Source organism: Gouania willdenowi, chromosome 24 (genome assembly GCF_900634775.1).
Source record: "Gouania willdenowi chromosome 24, fGouWil2.1, whole genome shotgun sequence".
Classification (NCBI taxonomy): Eukaryota; Metazoa; Chordata; class Actinopteri; order Blenniiformes; family Gobiesocidae; genus Gouania; species Gouania willdenowi.
In genome coordinates this window covers 18,219,245-18,236,018 of record NC_041066.1, presented here as the reverse complement: position 1 = coordinate 18,236,018, position 16,774 = coordinate 18,219,245, and the positions used below count along the sequence as shown (strand labels likewise).

General features: G+C 35.8%; 1 protein-coding gene across 6 annotated transcripts; it reads left to right on the top strand.

Annotated features, from left to right (window-relative positions):
• Window positions 1-64: 64 nt before the first annotated feature.
• Window positions 65-16,702, top strand: nme6 (NME/NM23 nucleoside diphosphate kinase 6). 6 transcript variants are annotated; one of them, XM_028439963.1, is made up of 6 exons: window positions 65-206; window positions 9,387-9,485; window positions 10,803-10,905; window positions 11,033-11,072; window positions 14,069-14,229; window positions 16,089-16,702. In XM_028439963.1, exons 1-6 carry the CDS (start codon window positions 138-140, stop codon window positions 16,238-16,240), a joined length of 624 nt encoding a protein of 207 aa, XP_028295764.1. In that variant the 5' UTR covers window positions 65-137; the 3' UTR covers window positions 16,241-16,702. The 6 variants fall into 6 exon arrangements, with proteins under 6 accessions (XP_028295764.1, XP_028295769.1, XP_028295766.1 ...); XM_028439968.1 differs by having other exon boundaries at window positions 116-228; XM_028439965.1 differs by lacking the exon at window positions 65-206 and adding an exon at window positions 3,769-3,810.
• Window positions 16,703-16,774: the final 72 nt, after the last annotated feature.

The following is a 16,774-nucleotide window of genomic DNA, read 5'->3' as shown; positions in this document are numbered from 1 at the left end:
CCACCACCACCACCACCACCACACACACACACGCCACCTCATCCTGCCTCTTTTTACATTGACTGTCAATGGCTTCTTTTAGGAGGAAAAAGTAAAAGGGAGAAAAAGAGGAACACTGGGATTCAGGCAACTGGGCGATGGGTGTGCTATGCCAGGTTTGGGGCGTTTGGGGGATGGAATGGTCAGAACAGCAGTTACGACAACCAGTGAGTCACAGCTGAAACAAAGGTTGTGTTACCACTAAGTTTTATTAACTTTAACCCTCCTATTATCCTCAGTTATTACAAACACATTTTACCCTAGGAGTCATTCTGACCCCAGGTTCATATTTGAAATGATTGTCAGAAAATTGTTGACCAAGTTTTTGCACCAGACAATTTGTTTATTTACTGAATATATAAAGTATTCCTTGATAATGAAAGCATGACCAATTCTCTACATCAGTGGCTCTCAAACTTTTTTGGCTCAAGTACCCCTTTCTCTTATTTCTGAATCCAAGTACCCCCCTTTTGTCCCACTACAACATTTTGGAAAGAAAACTATTTAAAAACAACTATAGAGCATAATGATGGAATAAACGAGTGACAACACACAAGAGTCTCATTTTTTCTTTTGATTTTGGATCATGTTTGAGCTCAGATATTTAAAAAAAAATTTTTTTTACTGCATTTTAGTTTAACTAGATTTATATTTTCGAAGTGAAAGTCTCGAAATATGAAATTGTCTTTTAACTACAAAAAAGAATAATAAAAATCTGTATTAATTTTTCCGAAATATCAGGCGACTACATTTAAACTCCAGGCGACCCCACATGGGGTCCAGACCCCAAGGTTGAAAAAAACACTGATTTAATGGCACCTGAATAGATTTATTTATATAGTTTTTATCACTTCTGGTCACTTTATTTGTTAATCTTCCACTCTTTCTCTCTCTCTCTCAGGTACCCCCTGTAGTGCCCCTAGGGGTACGCGTACCCCCATTTGAGAAACACGGCTCTAGCGCCACCATCAGGCCAAACTTTTACATTTAAATTAATTTATCTCGAATAGTTTTCATCCAAATCTTCTCAAATTTACTGACGTCATTAATGACCAGAAGAGTATGAACCTTATTGTTTGTGGTGATGATATGACCTTTGCTGCAGCGCCACCATCAGGTCAATGTGGACGTAAGGTCACACATGGGTCACACAGACAAGTTTTACACAGCTTAAACAGCGCGGGGTCAAATTGACCCCAGAGAAACAACAAGATGCAATATGTGTTAAAAAAAATATCATCATGGGTTAAAGATTCAGTGGGATGTTAAGAGTTCTAAATAACTTACACTGCCTTTTTGACCATTTTTAACTTTTTAATAACAGTCAATAATAAATATTTTGTAAAGTCAATCAAATCTAATGAATATTTTCAGTCAACTTCTTTCAGCCGGTGTAATGTGAGACTCTGAAAAAGTTAAATGAGTGTACTGCTGGCACAATAAAAAACAAGCAATAAATTCTTCAGCAGTTACAAGGTGACCATCCAGCCATTACGACTCACTGAATGTAACAAGATATACAAGGAAGAGAACAATCCAAAGAAAACCCAAATGAAGATAAAAAACTCCAATTTTATATTTCAAAATAAAATCATTCGTAAAGAAAAGAGAAGTAGTCTTTCACAGCCACTTTTCTTCTTAAAGACAGTGTGTCGTAAAGCATCTTTTGACCATATACAAGTGGTCAGTGGTAGTGTAGAGGCAGCTCAGGGGTTCATTTTCCTCTGCTGCAAGCACAAGCTGCTCCGCTAAGGTCAACACCTGTGTTCTAAAATCAGCTCCAGGGTTGGGTGTGATAGGCACCCAGGCCTCATTCACAGAAAGCTTGAGCTCATAGATGGGGGCTTATATTGAAACCAAACGCTCTCGCTATTTTTGAGGCACTCACCGTCCACAAATAGCAACCTCGGTTCATCTTTGTAGCTCCCGTTTTTTTTTTTTTTTTTTTGGTTTTATTTTCTGTACCACAGGATGTTGTCTAAATTCGACAGTTGTTCATTATTTCCCATGGACATGAGCCAGGGTATATCACAAATGCAACATTTCCACTAATGTCAAGTATGCACCAATAGGCTCTGTGAGTTATATCTGGGTGCTGGGATGATCTGATGGAGTTTGTTGTTGTGCGAATTCTAATCGTGTGCGCTGAACACAATGGTAACGACACAAATCGTAATCCTACTGATATGTTAAGGTTTCATTTATTCAGACAACTTCTTTTTGCTTTGATCTCCTGACATGTATCGACTGTTAACTGCCAGTCTTCTTTGTGTCCTTGACTTCCGCATCATAATTCCAGCAAGTTCTTTTTGAATAATATGTTAAGGTTTTATTTATTCAGACAAACTTTTTTCCAGGAAGTTAACATTGATCTCATGACACGTTTCGACTGTCAAGTGCCAGCCTTCTTCGGAGGCGACTGCAGATCGCTTTGATGCGTCCTTGACTTCCACATATTAAATACAGGAAGTTATTTAAAAAAAAAAAAATAGTATGTTAAGGTTTCATTTGTTCAGACAACTCTTTCTGAAATTTACGCTGATCTCCCGACATGTTTCCACTGTCAACTGCCAGTCTTCTTTAGAGGCCTCTGCTGATCGCTTTGATGTGTCCTTGACCTCCGTGTAATAATTCCAGGAAGTTCTTTTTGAATAATATGTTAAGGTTTCATTTATTCAGACAAACTTTTTTCAGGAAGTTTACTTTGATCTCATGACACGTTTTGACTGTCAAGTGCCAGCCTTCTTCGGAGGCATCTGCATATCGCTTTGATGCATCCTTGACGTCCACATATTAAATACAGCAAGTTCTTATTTCTTTAAATAGTATGTTAAGGTTTTGTTTATTCAGACAGCTTTTTTTCAGGAAATTTACACTGATCTCCCAACATGTTTTGAAAGTCAAGTGCCAGCCTTCTTCAGAGGCGTCTGCTGATCGCTTTGATGTGTTCTTGACTTCCACGTAATATTTCAAGCAAGTTCTTTTTTAATAATATGTTAAGGTTTAATTTATTCAGACAACCTTTTTTCAAGAAGTTTACTTTAATCTCATGACATGTTTCGATTGTGAACTGCCAATCTTCTTCAGAGGCTTCTGCTGATTGCTTTGATGTTTCCTTGACTTCCGCGTAAGAATTTCAGCAAGATTATTTGAATTACATGTTAAGGTTTCATTTATTCAGAGAACTTTTTTCAAGGAAGTGACTTTGATCTCCTATATTTGTCGACTGTCAACTGCCAGTCTTCTTCAGAGGCGTCTGCTGATCACTTCGATGTTTCTTTGACATCCATTTAATAATTCCAGTAGGTTCTTTTTGTCTTCTTTTTGAATAATATGTTATGGTTTTTTACTAATTAAACCAGATATTATTCAAAAATAATCTGCTAGAATTATTACGTAATCCTATTGTTCTACCAAAGCAGGAAGGCTGATCATGGTTACATATACACATCGTCATTATTCCACCCCAATCAGCAGTTAACCTTGTTTTATAAACCATTGGTTCTTTAGGATTTTAGATAATTGCTTCAAAGGCTGTGAAAACAAACCCATTAAAAGTTTGTGATTATGAACAACTAGGGCAAAGTGAGTGAAACACCGTTCAAACATGCTGTTCCTGAGCTTGTGTCATTTGAAAATTGGGCCAACTAAATTTATTTTTAACCTGTGTACACTAGCAGCAAAGCAGGGGGCCCTCCGTTTGCTAATCGCTCTATTCCCCCTCTGTCATACCCTCCTCTCCTGATGCCAACGTCCCAATGCAGCAGGGAGGTCAGTGCACAGTTTCCTGTCGTGCACGAGTTCATATTTTTTCCCCTCTCTGGACAACAGGTAACAATGAGTTAGACTGAGTGAACCAAAAGGGGCTCCTCCACTAGTGGACGTCAGACAAGCAGAACTCTGCTGGTATGAATAACCAAGCAGCTGTCAGTAAGAGCAGGATCTGCTCAAGCTCAGGATAGCACAACTTCACGGATTAACCCCTCTTCTCCCAGAAGGGCTGGATTTTTGGAAATCCGATAGAATTAAGCATTAAAAATGCAGAAACACATACAGAAACTGTTAAAACTTAACCTTTTCTATTCCACAGTCAGAAAAAACAATAGAAATGTAATAAACTTGCAGTGGTGAGAGTGATAGTTTAATCCTGACTAAGCTGAGACAGGATCACGCTGCTGACTAATAATGTGGTCTGACATTAATGCCGCTCTGTCCTTCTCTGGGCACACCAGTTGCCAGGGCTGAGGTTGACACAGCTGTTGAACAGAGCCACATCCCGTGTGGCGTGACAATGGAGAAGAAAGGTCAGAAGTCACCAGCATTTACGCTAAAAGACAGAACAGGTGATGGAGAGGTAAAGGGAACGCGCGCACGTGATTTCGCAGAGAGGGGAAAAGGGATTTGGTAGGATGTTTTCAGTTCATGAGGTTTAGGGCTGAAGATCTGAGGCACAGGGTGATTATTACGGATAGTAAGGAGAGTCTGATACAGTGCAATACAATGGAGCTAGATTTGTGTCTTTGCTATTCAATAAAAAAAAACAAAATTAAACCAAAAAAAAAATATTTTCAATCAAAGAAAAAAAGTGTTCAAATTGCATTTGAACACTTTTTTTCTTTGATTGAAAATATTTTTTTTTTTGGTTTAATTTTTTGATTTAATTTTTTTTTTTTTTTTGCATTTGAACATTAAACATTTTGTTTGAAGTGATTTTTTTTTTTTTAAATTGAAAAGTTTTTTTTTTTTGATTGACTAATAAAGACACAAATCTACCTCCATACAATACAAGTTCATATATCAATATTCAGTTTGGTATATTTTACACTTTTAATTGTAGCGATTGAGTTCCACGTGCTGTGTTTTATATGCAGAATAATTCTTTGATATGCTTTTCCGGTCATTGTGAAGCAGAATTCCCAAATGTTGGATTGTTCGGCTTGTAGTAGCCAACTTGACCTGTTCCGACCCTATTGATGATAATTACGTTTTTTTTTTAATTTTTTTTTTTTTTTTTTTAGCAAGCAAAGCCATTAAAATGAGTCTGAATATGGTCCAAATGTTTATTTTTTTAGTTGGCATTTTGTCTGTTTTTCTGTCATTGTTGTATAATTTTTGTTGTGTGTTTTCTGTTTGTTTTTAAATACATTGTGTCATTTTGTTAATGTTTTGAAATTTTCCAGTTACTTTTTTCGTATTTGTTAGTCATTTTTGTATTTAGCCATTTATTTCGAGCGAGGCAATAACAGGAACACACAAAAGGTTGTACGGAAAAAGGAAATACATTCTATGCAATCAAGTCTGTAAATGGCTCTCGAAACAAGATGCAAAAAATAAAACATAAATACCCAAAACAGAGTGGGATGAAGTAAAACTTATTTAAACCCACCCCAGTATATTAAAAAAAATTGTATTTGAGAAAAAAAAAAAAAAAAAAAAAAAACATTAAGGAAGAAAAAAAAGCAACAATATGTGTTAATGTATGTCTCATATGGTATTTTTGGTGACAAGTTATCTGCAATGGAAAAACTTATTTTACAAAAAGGTTTAAGGAGAAATCCAAAGTGGCTCTCAAACTTTTTTGGTTCAAGTCCCCCCTTTCTCTTTTTTCTGAATCCAAGTACCCCAATGTCTGACTACAACATTTTGCTGAGAAAACAATTTAAAAACAACTATAAAGCATAATGATGGAATGAAAGAGTGATAACACACATTTTGAAGAGTCTCATTTCATAAATAAGTGGAAAGAAACAGTATTTAGGTCAGTGGTTCTCAATTTTTTTAGTTCTTGTCCCCATTTTAATATCAAGAATGAATGCCGACCCCAAGATATATTTTTTCGAATAATAATAATACATTTTATTTGTAGAGCACTTCCCATTTGAAAATCTCAAAGTGCTACAGAGTTTAAAAGAATAAAGAAATGATCAAAAATACAAACAAAAAAACATCCAAAAGAGAAATTAGTAGAAGGCTTTTTTAAAAGATGAGTTTTCAGTCTTCTAGAATCAGTTTTTGATCATGTTTGAGCTTGGATTTTTTTTTTTTTTTTTTTTTTTTACTGCATTTTAGTTGAACTAGATTTATATTTCACAAAGTAAAAGTATAGAAATAGTTGTTTTAAATTCTGTTTTAATTAAAAAAAAAAAAAAAAAAAAAAAAGGTTAATCATTTTAAATTTTCAAAAATCGATTGAAATTTTTTTTAAATTTCAGGTGACCCCATTTAAACTCCAGACGACCCTACATGAGGTCCTGACCCCTATGTTGAAAAACATTGATTTTGTGGCTCCTGAATAGATTTACAGTATTTCTATAGTTTTTATCATTTCCGGTCATGTTACGCTTGGGTTGGGATTAAGACTGACACCTAATTTGATCATTTTCTCTCTCTTTTTCTCCCAAGTACCCCCTGCTGTGCCATTACGTACCCCTCGGGGTACACGTACCCCCATTCGAGAAACACTGATCTCAAGAAATTTGCTCCAATACAGGACTTCACAACACTTTTTGTTCATCTATACATCAATATCATTGTAATTGTTGTGGCGAAAACCTGCATATGTGATAAAGATGTTGGTTTTTGTCAGAAACTTCAGGCTTTTTCCTTTTTTCCATTCATTGGGCCCTTTTGGTGCGTCTCCCGTTTAAAGAGTGCAGCAGCAGCCACTGGACACCCGCGTGCCCGTGGGGGTCGTGAGTCAGTCAGCTGCCACCATAAGGGAATGACAACTGCAGCACAGCCAGCAGCAGTCAGCAGCAGAGGCACAGAGATAAAACAGAGATGGTGGTCTGCAGTGATCAGGGCTTAAACCAGTCCACCAGCTGAGGATGCTTCATAGGTTAGCCTTCATTTGTTTAGTCTAACTCCACTGTGCTAGTAAAAAAAAGAGACATTTTCATAAGTCATAAGTCTATCGTTGATTTGTGTACACAGACTTTTGTTGGAATAAACACCCACTTTGGTTCAATCGTGTCATGTATCCCTTTGAATCTGAATAAATTGTCCCAATCTGACACATAACATCACACTAACGTATAATAAAAACCATTGCTGGTGTGTAGACTGTCAAAAATGGTAATAAATGGTTTTATTCTTGTTTAATGAAACACCATAAACAATAAAAACACTTTGGATTTGATATTCATATCACATAATGACTGGTACACGCAGTATTGTGCAGTAATATTGCCTCTGAGGAAGACTGGCAGTTGACAGTTGAAACATATCAGGAGATGAAAGTAAATTTGACACATTATTTTTTGGTCTTCTTCTGTTATTGTTGTCAATATTATTTAGCATTTTTCCAACTTTTTCTTATAATGCACGAAATTCTATTTATTGAAATGTAAATATATCCAGACATTTGTTAAACTTGTTGATATACACTACATATTCTGTAGCTTTTAAACCAATACTACTAACACATTTTTGGATCATGTATTTTGTTTTAATTGTAATATTCGGAATACATTATAATGTAAATATGAACAATGGCAAATCAATACCGTTTTAAACACAACAGCAACATTAGCAGCGGCATTACAGAATGTGGAGGCCACATTAACACTGTTTCTCAACCAAGTGCTGAATTTTTTAAAACATTTTCATTGCAATGATATGACAGACGTTTGTTAAAATCGTTGGAGACAATGCATGCGACTTTGACATGAAATGAAAGAAAGGTAAAGATACAATTTATTTAACACTTGTCAAAGATTAATAGACAAAAATGTTTTAATTGTTGGGCCTTCTTTCTTTTTTGTGTTTACTGTATGTCTATCCCTCTGTGGGTTCGTGTTTTTTTCAGAATCCCTACAGTAGGTAACCGGGGTCACCCACTGTGCCACTTGTTACTGCTGCCATATTAAAATGAATAGTAACCATTATTTAAGTCTCATATCTGAGTACAGTGTCCTGTTTAACCCCAACACCTCACCCATTCTGTCCAGTCCTCTCATGGGAGGTAACAGCTGTTGTGTTAGCATGAGTCATGTGACATGGGCAGGTGGCAGAGAACCTATGTGGGTTATCCATTCCAGCCCCCCCCCCAAACCGTCCCCCCTATTCTGTGTCCCTGAATGTCAAACCTATACAGTAACGCAACACACACACACACACACACACACACACACACACACACACACACAATGTGATTAATGTGTTTCATGTTTAAACATATACTTCATGTTTCTTTCCCTGGACTTTCAGCTGCATAACGCAACACTGCGTATGACCAGTAAAAACAGTAATACTGTAATATCAATATATTACATTTTTTACACCAGTAACTAGTAATATAAATATATTACAAGTTTAGCATAACTTACCCAACACTGCTTATGACTGAGACTTTTAACTGCGTTTTAAAACTCGGTTTGAAAAATGTTTCATCAATATATTTTTATTTTACACATTGTTTTGACGTTTTCCAATCTTGCGTTGTTTGATTTGATTTTATAATCTCTGTCTAAATGTTGCATTGTTAGTCATTTAAAGCACAATGAGTTTCATTTTGTGTGAAAAAAATGCTATACACATTAATTCACCTTGCCTTGCAAGTGACACCTCCCAACAAGAAAAATATCAAATCTGTATTTATAAAAGGTTTACTTGTTTTTGATACTGTGGTTACAACAGCACACATCCTATTGTCTGGCCAAAGAAAACTATTTGTCTGAGACCTTCGTTATTTAGTTGTACTGTTCATTTATTTTAAGGATCCTGGGCCATTTCTAAACCTGATTGTAGGTATATAATAATAATAATAATAATAATAATAATAATAATAATAATAATAATAATAATAATAATAAATAAATAAATAAATAAATAAATAAATAAATAAATAAATAAAATATAAATAAATAGTTCGGGCAGGAGGAACACAGTCTGCAGTTCGAGTTTCCCGGGACTGTAATTACCGACGGACTCAATGGAGGACGGGGAACGCCCCCTTTGCTTCGTATTTTATTATTCTCTTTTTAAATGTATGTTTTTAATACATTTAAAAAGAACTATATGTCCGTTTTTTTATTATTAAATATTGTATCTACTTTACGGAGGTTCCTGTTATTCGGGAAGTGGATGTGTTTTGTTGCCATGTCGGACTGAACCAATCCGGTGTGTTTATGGGTTTTTATCCCCAGTAACAGAGGTCAGGATTATGAGCTGCTTCTCACTCTAAACCCGCACTTTGTGTCACAAACTAACGATAAAGGTATGTTGCAGAAAATTAAAAACTTTCTTCACCTACTATTAGATATATTGTATATTTGTCATTGGTTAATGATTTGATTTCCCACCGCAGTCTCTGGTTGATTCTCTGTTGTGTCACGTGTTCCCTACAGACCATAATGATACTGACGTCCCTCCGTCTGTCCAAAGTGCTGCAGCTCACCCTGGCGGTCATTAAACCCGATGCTGTTGCTCATCCCCTCATGGTGCAGGTAAAGGTTCTTTAATGCAGTTTTTGGTTTTACAACCTTGGGGTCGTGGCCTCATGTGGGGTCGCCTGAAATGGCTAGTAATTGACACAAAATATACTGATTAAACTATATATTTATGTTTTTTTTAATTATTATTATTAAATCATCAATATTGTTTAATTATTGTTCTTTACCACACAGGCTCAAACAAAAGTATTCTATAAATTCACTTTCTCAAATACAATTATAGTTCAAATAAAATGCAGTAAAAGAAATATCTGAGCTGGCACATCTCGTCACTTTGTGCACTATTAATAACTAAGATGTGATTAAAAAAAAAAAAAAAAAAGAATTTAAAAGAACGTCTCTGGGGTTGCCAGAAATTTGAAATATAAAAAAGGAGTCACGACCTGAAAAAGGTTGGGAACCACTGCTTTAATGCATTGATGTTCAAAGCTGCTTTGCTTGCAAAGTATTAAACTAATAAACTTAGTCATAAAGTTTTTTTTTTTTTGGTGTAATCTGACATCTTGGGCTCAGTGGTATGGAGAAAGTATCAAATAAACACTATATTTAGTCATTAATTGTGTTAAAAGACAAAATGGTCATAACCTTAAATGAGGAACCATTCATTTAGGAACATTTTTGTCAATTTGTGCAGCAACATGAGAGAGAAAACATAGAGATAGAGAAAAAGCTATAGAAAAGACGGTTAAGAAGAGCAAAAATAAACACAAATAAAGCAAAAATTAATCGATATGCACATGTGTGAAATGTGTTTAATGTCCAGTTACATGCTTATTAAAGTCTGATAGCTGTAAAGCTTGTCACACTCCAATTTTCATTTTTGTTTCCTCTATTGCACGTGTCAAACTCAAGACCCAGGGGACCTAATGCGGCCCTTTGGAGCATCCAATGTGGCCCGCAGGAGAAAGGAAACAAGTCATTGTGTAAATCACCAAATAATTCACTTGTAGATATTTTAATCCCTCTAAATACACAAACTCATTGAAATTTAAGTGTAGATCCTGCGGTGGCTGATATCTGTCACCTATTCGTTGGGGATGGATGGTGCCTTACATACTTTATACATCATTTATATACAGTACGTGGAAGTGCAAACTAGGGCACTTTAATGATGAAAATGCTTGTTTTCTTGCCTAGAATCCTTGGCCCACAAATTGCTCCATATTTGGCCCAAGAGTAAACCAATTTTTTGTTGTTGTGAATTTTTAACATGCACTGACTCTCCACTACCTGACTTTTTTAATGCTGCTGTATTTGACTGAATAAAGGAAGATATTAAATACATGGACGATTGATTTTGGTTTTTTTTAGGCTCTTCACCAAAAAATTCTGGAGAACAACTTCCTTATTGTCCGATGCAAGGATTTGGTGTGGCGAAGAGCGGACAGTGAGCGCTTTTACGCTGAGCATGCAGGTAAATGTGCATTAATGCTCATGCTATGATGATTTAAGATTTTAATGAACTGAAATGATCAATAGCAAGAAGAAAAGAAAAACAATAATGCTCCTCAGGGTTAAAATGTATTGGTTTTGATTCTCAGGGCGATTCTTCTATCAGCGACTTGTTGAATTCATGTCCAGGTAAGGCCACATGCTGACATGGTTACTGTGCTGGATGCAGTGTTGGGGTCAATAATAATAATTAGGGATGTAACGATTAATCGTAAGGCAGTTAAAAATCGATTCATAGGTATCACGGTTCACATCGATGCTCTGAAAATTGAATCGCAGTACATTTTTTAAACAGCAGTGCTATATATCCTTCTCGTCTAAAAGTGTAGGCAGCGGGCGGAATCTGCTACTACTTTCTTTCTGGCCGCCTTCTACTCTTAAACATGTTCATAAATGATTCCTATCTGTAATATTACATGAATATCTGTAAAAGTCACGTTTTTCTATTAGCTCTCTCTGCTAGCGCGTAGCATATCTTCTTCACTGCAAGGATATCTGCATGCCAACTGACCACTGGGTTACCAGCGCCCTCTGCTGGTTCAAACAAATATCTGACGTAAATACAATGCAGACTGTTTTTTTTTTTTAAAGTCCAATTGTTAAGGCACAAAATACATTTTTAGTTGCACTTTTAAAAAGAAAAGGAACTATTATGTAGTTTTGCATTGTTTACTATAGACCCAGAAATTAAATTAATAGGCTTCTTCTTCATTTGTATTATTCCTTTATTTATTTAATTCAAGATTTATTTTTGGTTTAATTGCATTGTTTTGAATAGTTTATCAAGGGATTCTTTTGACAGTGAAATATAAAATGAAAATAGTACAGTATTTTCTAGTTTTTTCCCCCCCCAAAAATAAAGGAAAATTTGTCTACATTCCCATTTTGTAAAATAAATCGTGAGAGAATCGTATCGTGAATTTCGTGATTTATCTGTTATCAGGGGCCGCCTCTAGCCTTTTTGGTGCCCAAGGCGAAATTACTTAATACACTATTTACTTTAAATATCAAGACAAAACAATGCAATTCTGTGACACAACAAACCATTGGAAAAAAAACTACAACCTATTTTAAAATTTTTGAATAATACACTATAATACAATACAACACTGGCAATTCAATGTCTCGAGGGAACAATAACAAAAATGGTGCAAAATCTAAAAGCAATGCAAAAGTGCAATCAAAAGTTAAAATAAGATGTAAAAGTTTCAGTACAAGGACATTTCTACTTTCCTGTTTGGTTTTACTAGTCAGTAACACACATCTTAAAACCAAACACCACAATGTGCAAACAATACAATAAAATGATTTAGAACAAGAATTAAATTAAAAATAAATATAAATATGGGCAGAAGATTAGAAGGTATAGTTACAGATTTTTAATATTAATATTCAATTAAGAGAAAACATGTTCAGTGATTGTAAAGGGTGTGTTCCATGTTTATTATACCTTTTTAAATTAATATATAAAATAAAAATAAAAAATTTGCGGGGTGCAATTTGGCGGCCGCCTGTGTTGCCTGTCGGGAAGGCCGGCCCTGCCCGTTATCATAAGAGATGCTAACAGAAAGCTTACACAAGAGGAAGGTGACTTTTGTTAGGTTATTTATTTCAGGCTGAGTAATTGTGATTAATTGTAATTGAACTTCAGTAATTGAGAACATATTTGTAATTGACTTTGAGGATAAAAATGACTGTAATTTAATTGTAATTAGAAATAAAATGCTGGTCACTGTAATTAGAATTGAACTGTAATTAAACATGGGTAATTGAAGACATAATTGTAACTGAAAAATGTAATTGACCCCAACCCTGGCTGGATGATGTGTGTGATCTGAACGTTGTGCTGCATGACTACTACTTAACATAACATAACCCACCGCGCTGACACAAAAAAGCTACTATTTCATGCTCAGCAAGTCACCGATAAATCAGTGACGCGTCACAGCAGGAGCTTCAATTACAGCCAGACTGCATCGTCTCCTCAGAGCAGCAGTCTGAACATCACCATGTTGTCTGCTCACGATCGTTCCTCACGCTGCGAGCCCGCAGAGACACAGGAAATGTGTTTTTAAGTACCGTACGTCGCCATTTCGTCTCTCCCACTGCAGCGACTCGATCGTTTGTGAAACAGAATACACTGTCAGGATGTTTGATGAACTGATACTTAAGGTTTGTGTGGACTGGAATGCGTATATATGGCCCAGTTCCTCTCCCTGGGGGGGGTTCTGGAACGACTGGATTAAATTAATTAAAAGCTCCCATGTTCACAATCAGATGTGCATCACAGTCAGGGTTGGAGTCAATTACATTTTCAGTTACAGTTATGTTTCCAATTACCCATGTTCAATTGCAATTTAATTGCAATTACAGTTGCCAGCATTTTTATTCCAATTACAATTAAATTAAAATTATTTTTGTATCCTCAGAAAGTCAGTTACAATTACATTCTCAATTACTAAAGTGCAATTACAGTTAATCACAATTGCTGAGCCTGAAATAAATAACCTAATAAAAATGAACCTTTCCTCTTGTGTTAGCTTTCTGTGAGCATCTCTTATGCTACCGCATCCTAAATCAGCTGTAAAATACGTTAAAAACAAATATCTATCAACTTATTTCTTTCCTATCTATTGGTTACCTCGTCAGGCTTCCTAATCAATTAAAATATAGGTTTTAATACTTTTGGTGTGGGTGTCAGCTTTTTTTGTGTCAGTATACACCTAGATTTCCATGTTTTTTTAAATGGTAAAATGTGGGAAAGCTTGATATGAAACATATTTTAAAAATTGTTAACTACATATGTGTAGAACTGTACATAGAACTGTAACATGGTTCCCCAGGTTTGCGTTTAATTCTAATTGACAATTTTAATAGAATCTTTATGGCAATTACAATGACAAAGTCAATTATCTGAACTCAATTACAATTTAACTACGATCAAGATATCAACAGATTTTTAAAATTACAATCATAATTATGCCATAATTGTAATCAATTACACAATTACAATTAGAATAAACCCCAACCGTGGTCACAGTCAACGCAGCTAGCTTCTCAGCGTCTGATGCAGACAACGACTGCCTGATAATATTTAACTGTGATTTATGACCTTCTTTTCCCAGTGGCCCCATGCGAGCGTACGTCCTAGCGAGGGAGGATGCCATACAGCAGTGGAGGGAACTGATGGGCCCCACTAAAGTGTTCAGAGCCAGATACACGTCCCCCACCTCTGTCAGGGCCCAGTTTGGACTGACGGATACACGGAATACAGCTCATGGTTCAGGTACAGAATGACAAACCAAACAGGGGTGTCAAACTCACTTTACTCAGGGGCCAAATATGGAGCAGTTTGATCTAAGTGCGCCAAAAAATGTGCCCTCATTTGCACTTCCACATGTAAATGATCTATACAGTATGTAAAGTACAGGTACCGACAATATCCAAGCAATACATGACAGATATCAGTCCCTGAAGAATGCTAACCTCTAAATTATCTGATTTTGTGATAAAATTTTGAGTAATTTAAAGGAATTTTGTGTGATTATTTGATTAATTGCCGGATTAAAAAAAAAAAGGAAAAAATTGATAGCTTTTTTCCACAATTTGCGATTAAAAAAAAATTAACGTAATAAAAACACAAGAAAACTGAGTGCAGCAAATATAGTGGAGTTTCATTAAATGTGTGTATTTTAAGGCACTGAGATATCTATAACTGAATTATTTGGTAATGTATTTACACAGTAATTCACTTTTTTTTTTTTACTTTCTCTTATGGAACACATTGGATGCTCTAAAAGGCCGGATTTGGTCCCCGGGCCTCGAGTTTGTCACACAAGATTTATAACCACAAACCCTAAATTTACCAACATGTTTTTAACCCTTATTGTCTTACCTAAGGCGTGCAAACCACAATCAGCTATCATTTGTTACTGTATACGCAGAACGCAAAGGTGCACAACGATGGGATTTGTTTTAAAGACGCAGATACCTGGTTTTCCTCTAATTTAGAGTCATTGCAATAAATAAGAAGGGAAAGAGCATCAATACGACAATAAAATTGTTCAAATGAAAGAATGAATGAAAGACCCCCCAATCACCCCATAAACACTTCTATTACCCTCACAGGGACTACGAGAAGGATTTATTAAGGTGAAAAAGTTACTTAGTTCTGCTTTAAAGGAAGTGTTACAAACTTTTTTTTTTTTTTTTAAGTAGTGAATTGCAATGACATATACAATAATAAAGTGCAGCAATATTCACAAACAAGTACAGATACAGACGGGCATTTATGTGGATAATAGAGCCATGGAAATAGATTGAATGACATATATAATTAGACAATAAATACAAACAGAGAGAAAGGAGAGTAAACATAAATGAATAAAGATAAATAAATAGCGATAAAGGGGTGACAGGGAAGCACATGAACACTTTTCAGACATATGTATATATTACATTATTTAGTTTCACAGCTTCTTTTGTTTGTTACATGTTTAAATGTATTAAAATATAAAGTTGACCTTTTGTTGTTGTTGTCCTAGCCACATTTTTTAGCGACAGCCAACAGAGAAGAGACAATGTCATGAAATATGATCTGAAGTGTTTTATTTTGAAAAGTAACCGGATGTTTTAATGTTTAGTATGTGCTTAACTTCCCGTTCAACTGTGTTTGCTCAGTGCTGAGTTGTAGCGTCGTGCTCCCGCATCCGCCAGAAATAGAAGTCCCGTATCTCTGCCGGAGGGCTCCGGACTGTCGCAGCTGGGACGGAGCAGATACGCAGCGCAGCGGAGCCGCTGGAAACTAACGCATAGACTAAAGTGAAACCGATCAGCTCCGGCGGCGTAGCGCAGACGTAACGCAGCGGATCCGCATCCAGTGAAAATTGGGGGTTATAGAAAGACAATTCTGTGTTAAATCTGCTGATGCAAAACTAATACAAGTCTTTTAGTACAAAATACGCTGTAAAAATATATTGTTTTTGGTAATACCGTAATTTTCTATATCGCCAAAAAAGAAATATACCTTGAATCTTGATATATTGCCCAGCCCTAGTTCAAACATGGCCCAAACTAAAAGAGCATGCACATATTTACAGTTTACTCTAGGGCAAACTAAAAAAAATGTATGTTCATTTTCCGCAGATTCTGCCGAGTCGGCGCAAAAAGAAATCAGCTTCTTCTTTCCAGAGTTCTGTGCGAAAAAGTGGATGGATAGGGAGGAGCCGATATATCGCTCAGGACAGACGCGATACGACCATCTCAAACAGATCCACACGCCTTTGGTTCCAAGCTGACGCTGAGGTCAAAGGGCACGGATGTCAAACTTCCTCAATGATGTAACTGTAGATGTAATTTTTTTATATAAAAGGCCAATTATCTAGAAAATACACAATAATATGTAAAAAAAACAACACTGTAATGTTTAAACAACATCAAAACAACTCGTTTTTACCTACTTCACCTGAAATAGTGCAAACATGACTTTCACTTTCACTCACCTGAGTCAACTTTCATTAAGTAAGCAACAGTATCAGTGACTAATAACAAATGTTTCTACATTCCACTTATTTGTCATTTTGAAAATACATAGTTACTATAGCTTTATGCACATATTAAAGGTGTACAGTATAGCAGCTCAGAGTTGAGTTGGTTCCTCTGTTACAGTGTCAGTACTGTTGGGTGCTATGTGCTGCTACAAGGCCAAAGTACAGTAAAAAAAAAGAAACCAACAATAAAAACCCAATACAAAGAGAAAACCCCTGTTTGAGTCCCACTCCTCTCGTTCTTCTGCCTCTGAACTGTAAAGGGTTTTCCATTTTCCATGAAAG

Excerpts from the sequence above, each read along its gene's own strand:
- nme6 (XM_028439963.1), top strand. The coding sequence starts at position 138 with ATGGGTGTGCTATGCCAGGTTTGGGGCGTTTGGGGGATGGAATGGTCA. Across the intron at positions 207-9,386 it reads AACAGCAGTTACGACAACCA|ACCATAATGATACTGACGTC; the intron begins GTGAGTCACAGC and ends TGTTCCCTACAG. Across the intron at positions 10,906-11,032 it reads CTTTTACGCTGAGCATGCAG|GGCGATTCTTCTATCAGCGA; the intron begins GTAAATGTGCAT and ends TTTGATTCTCAG.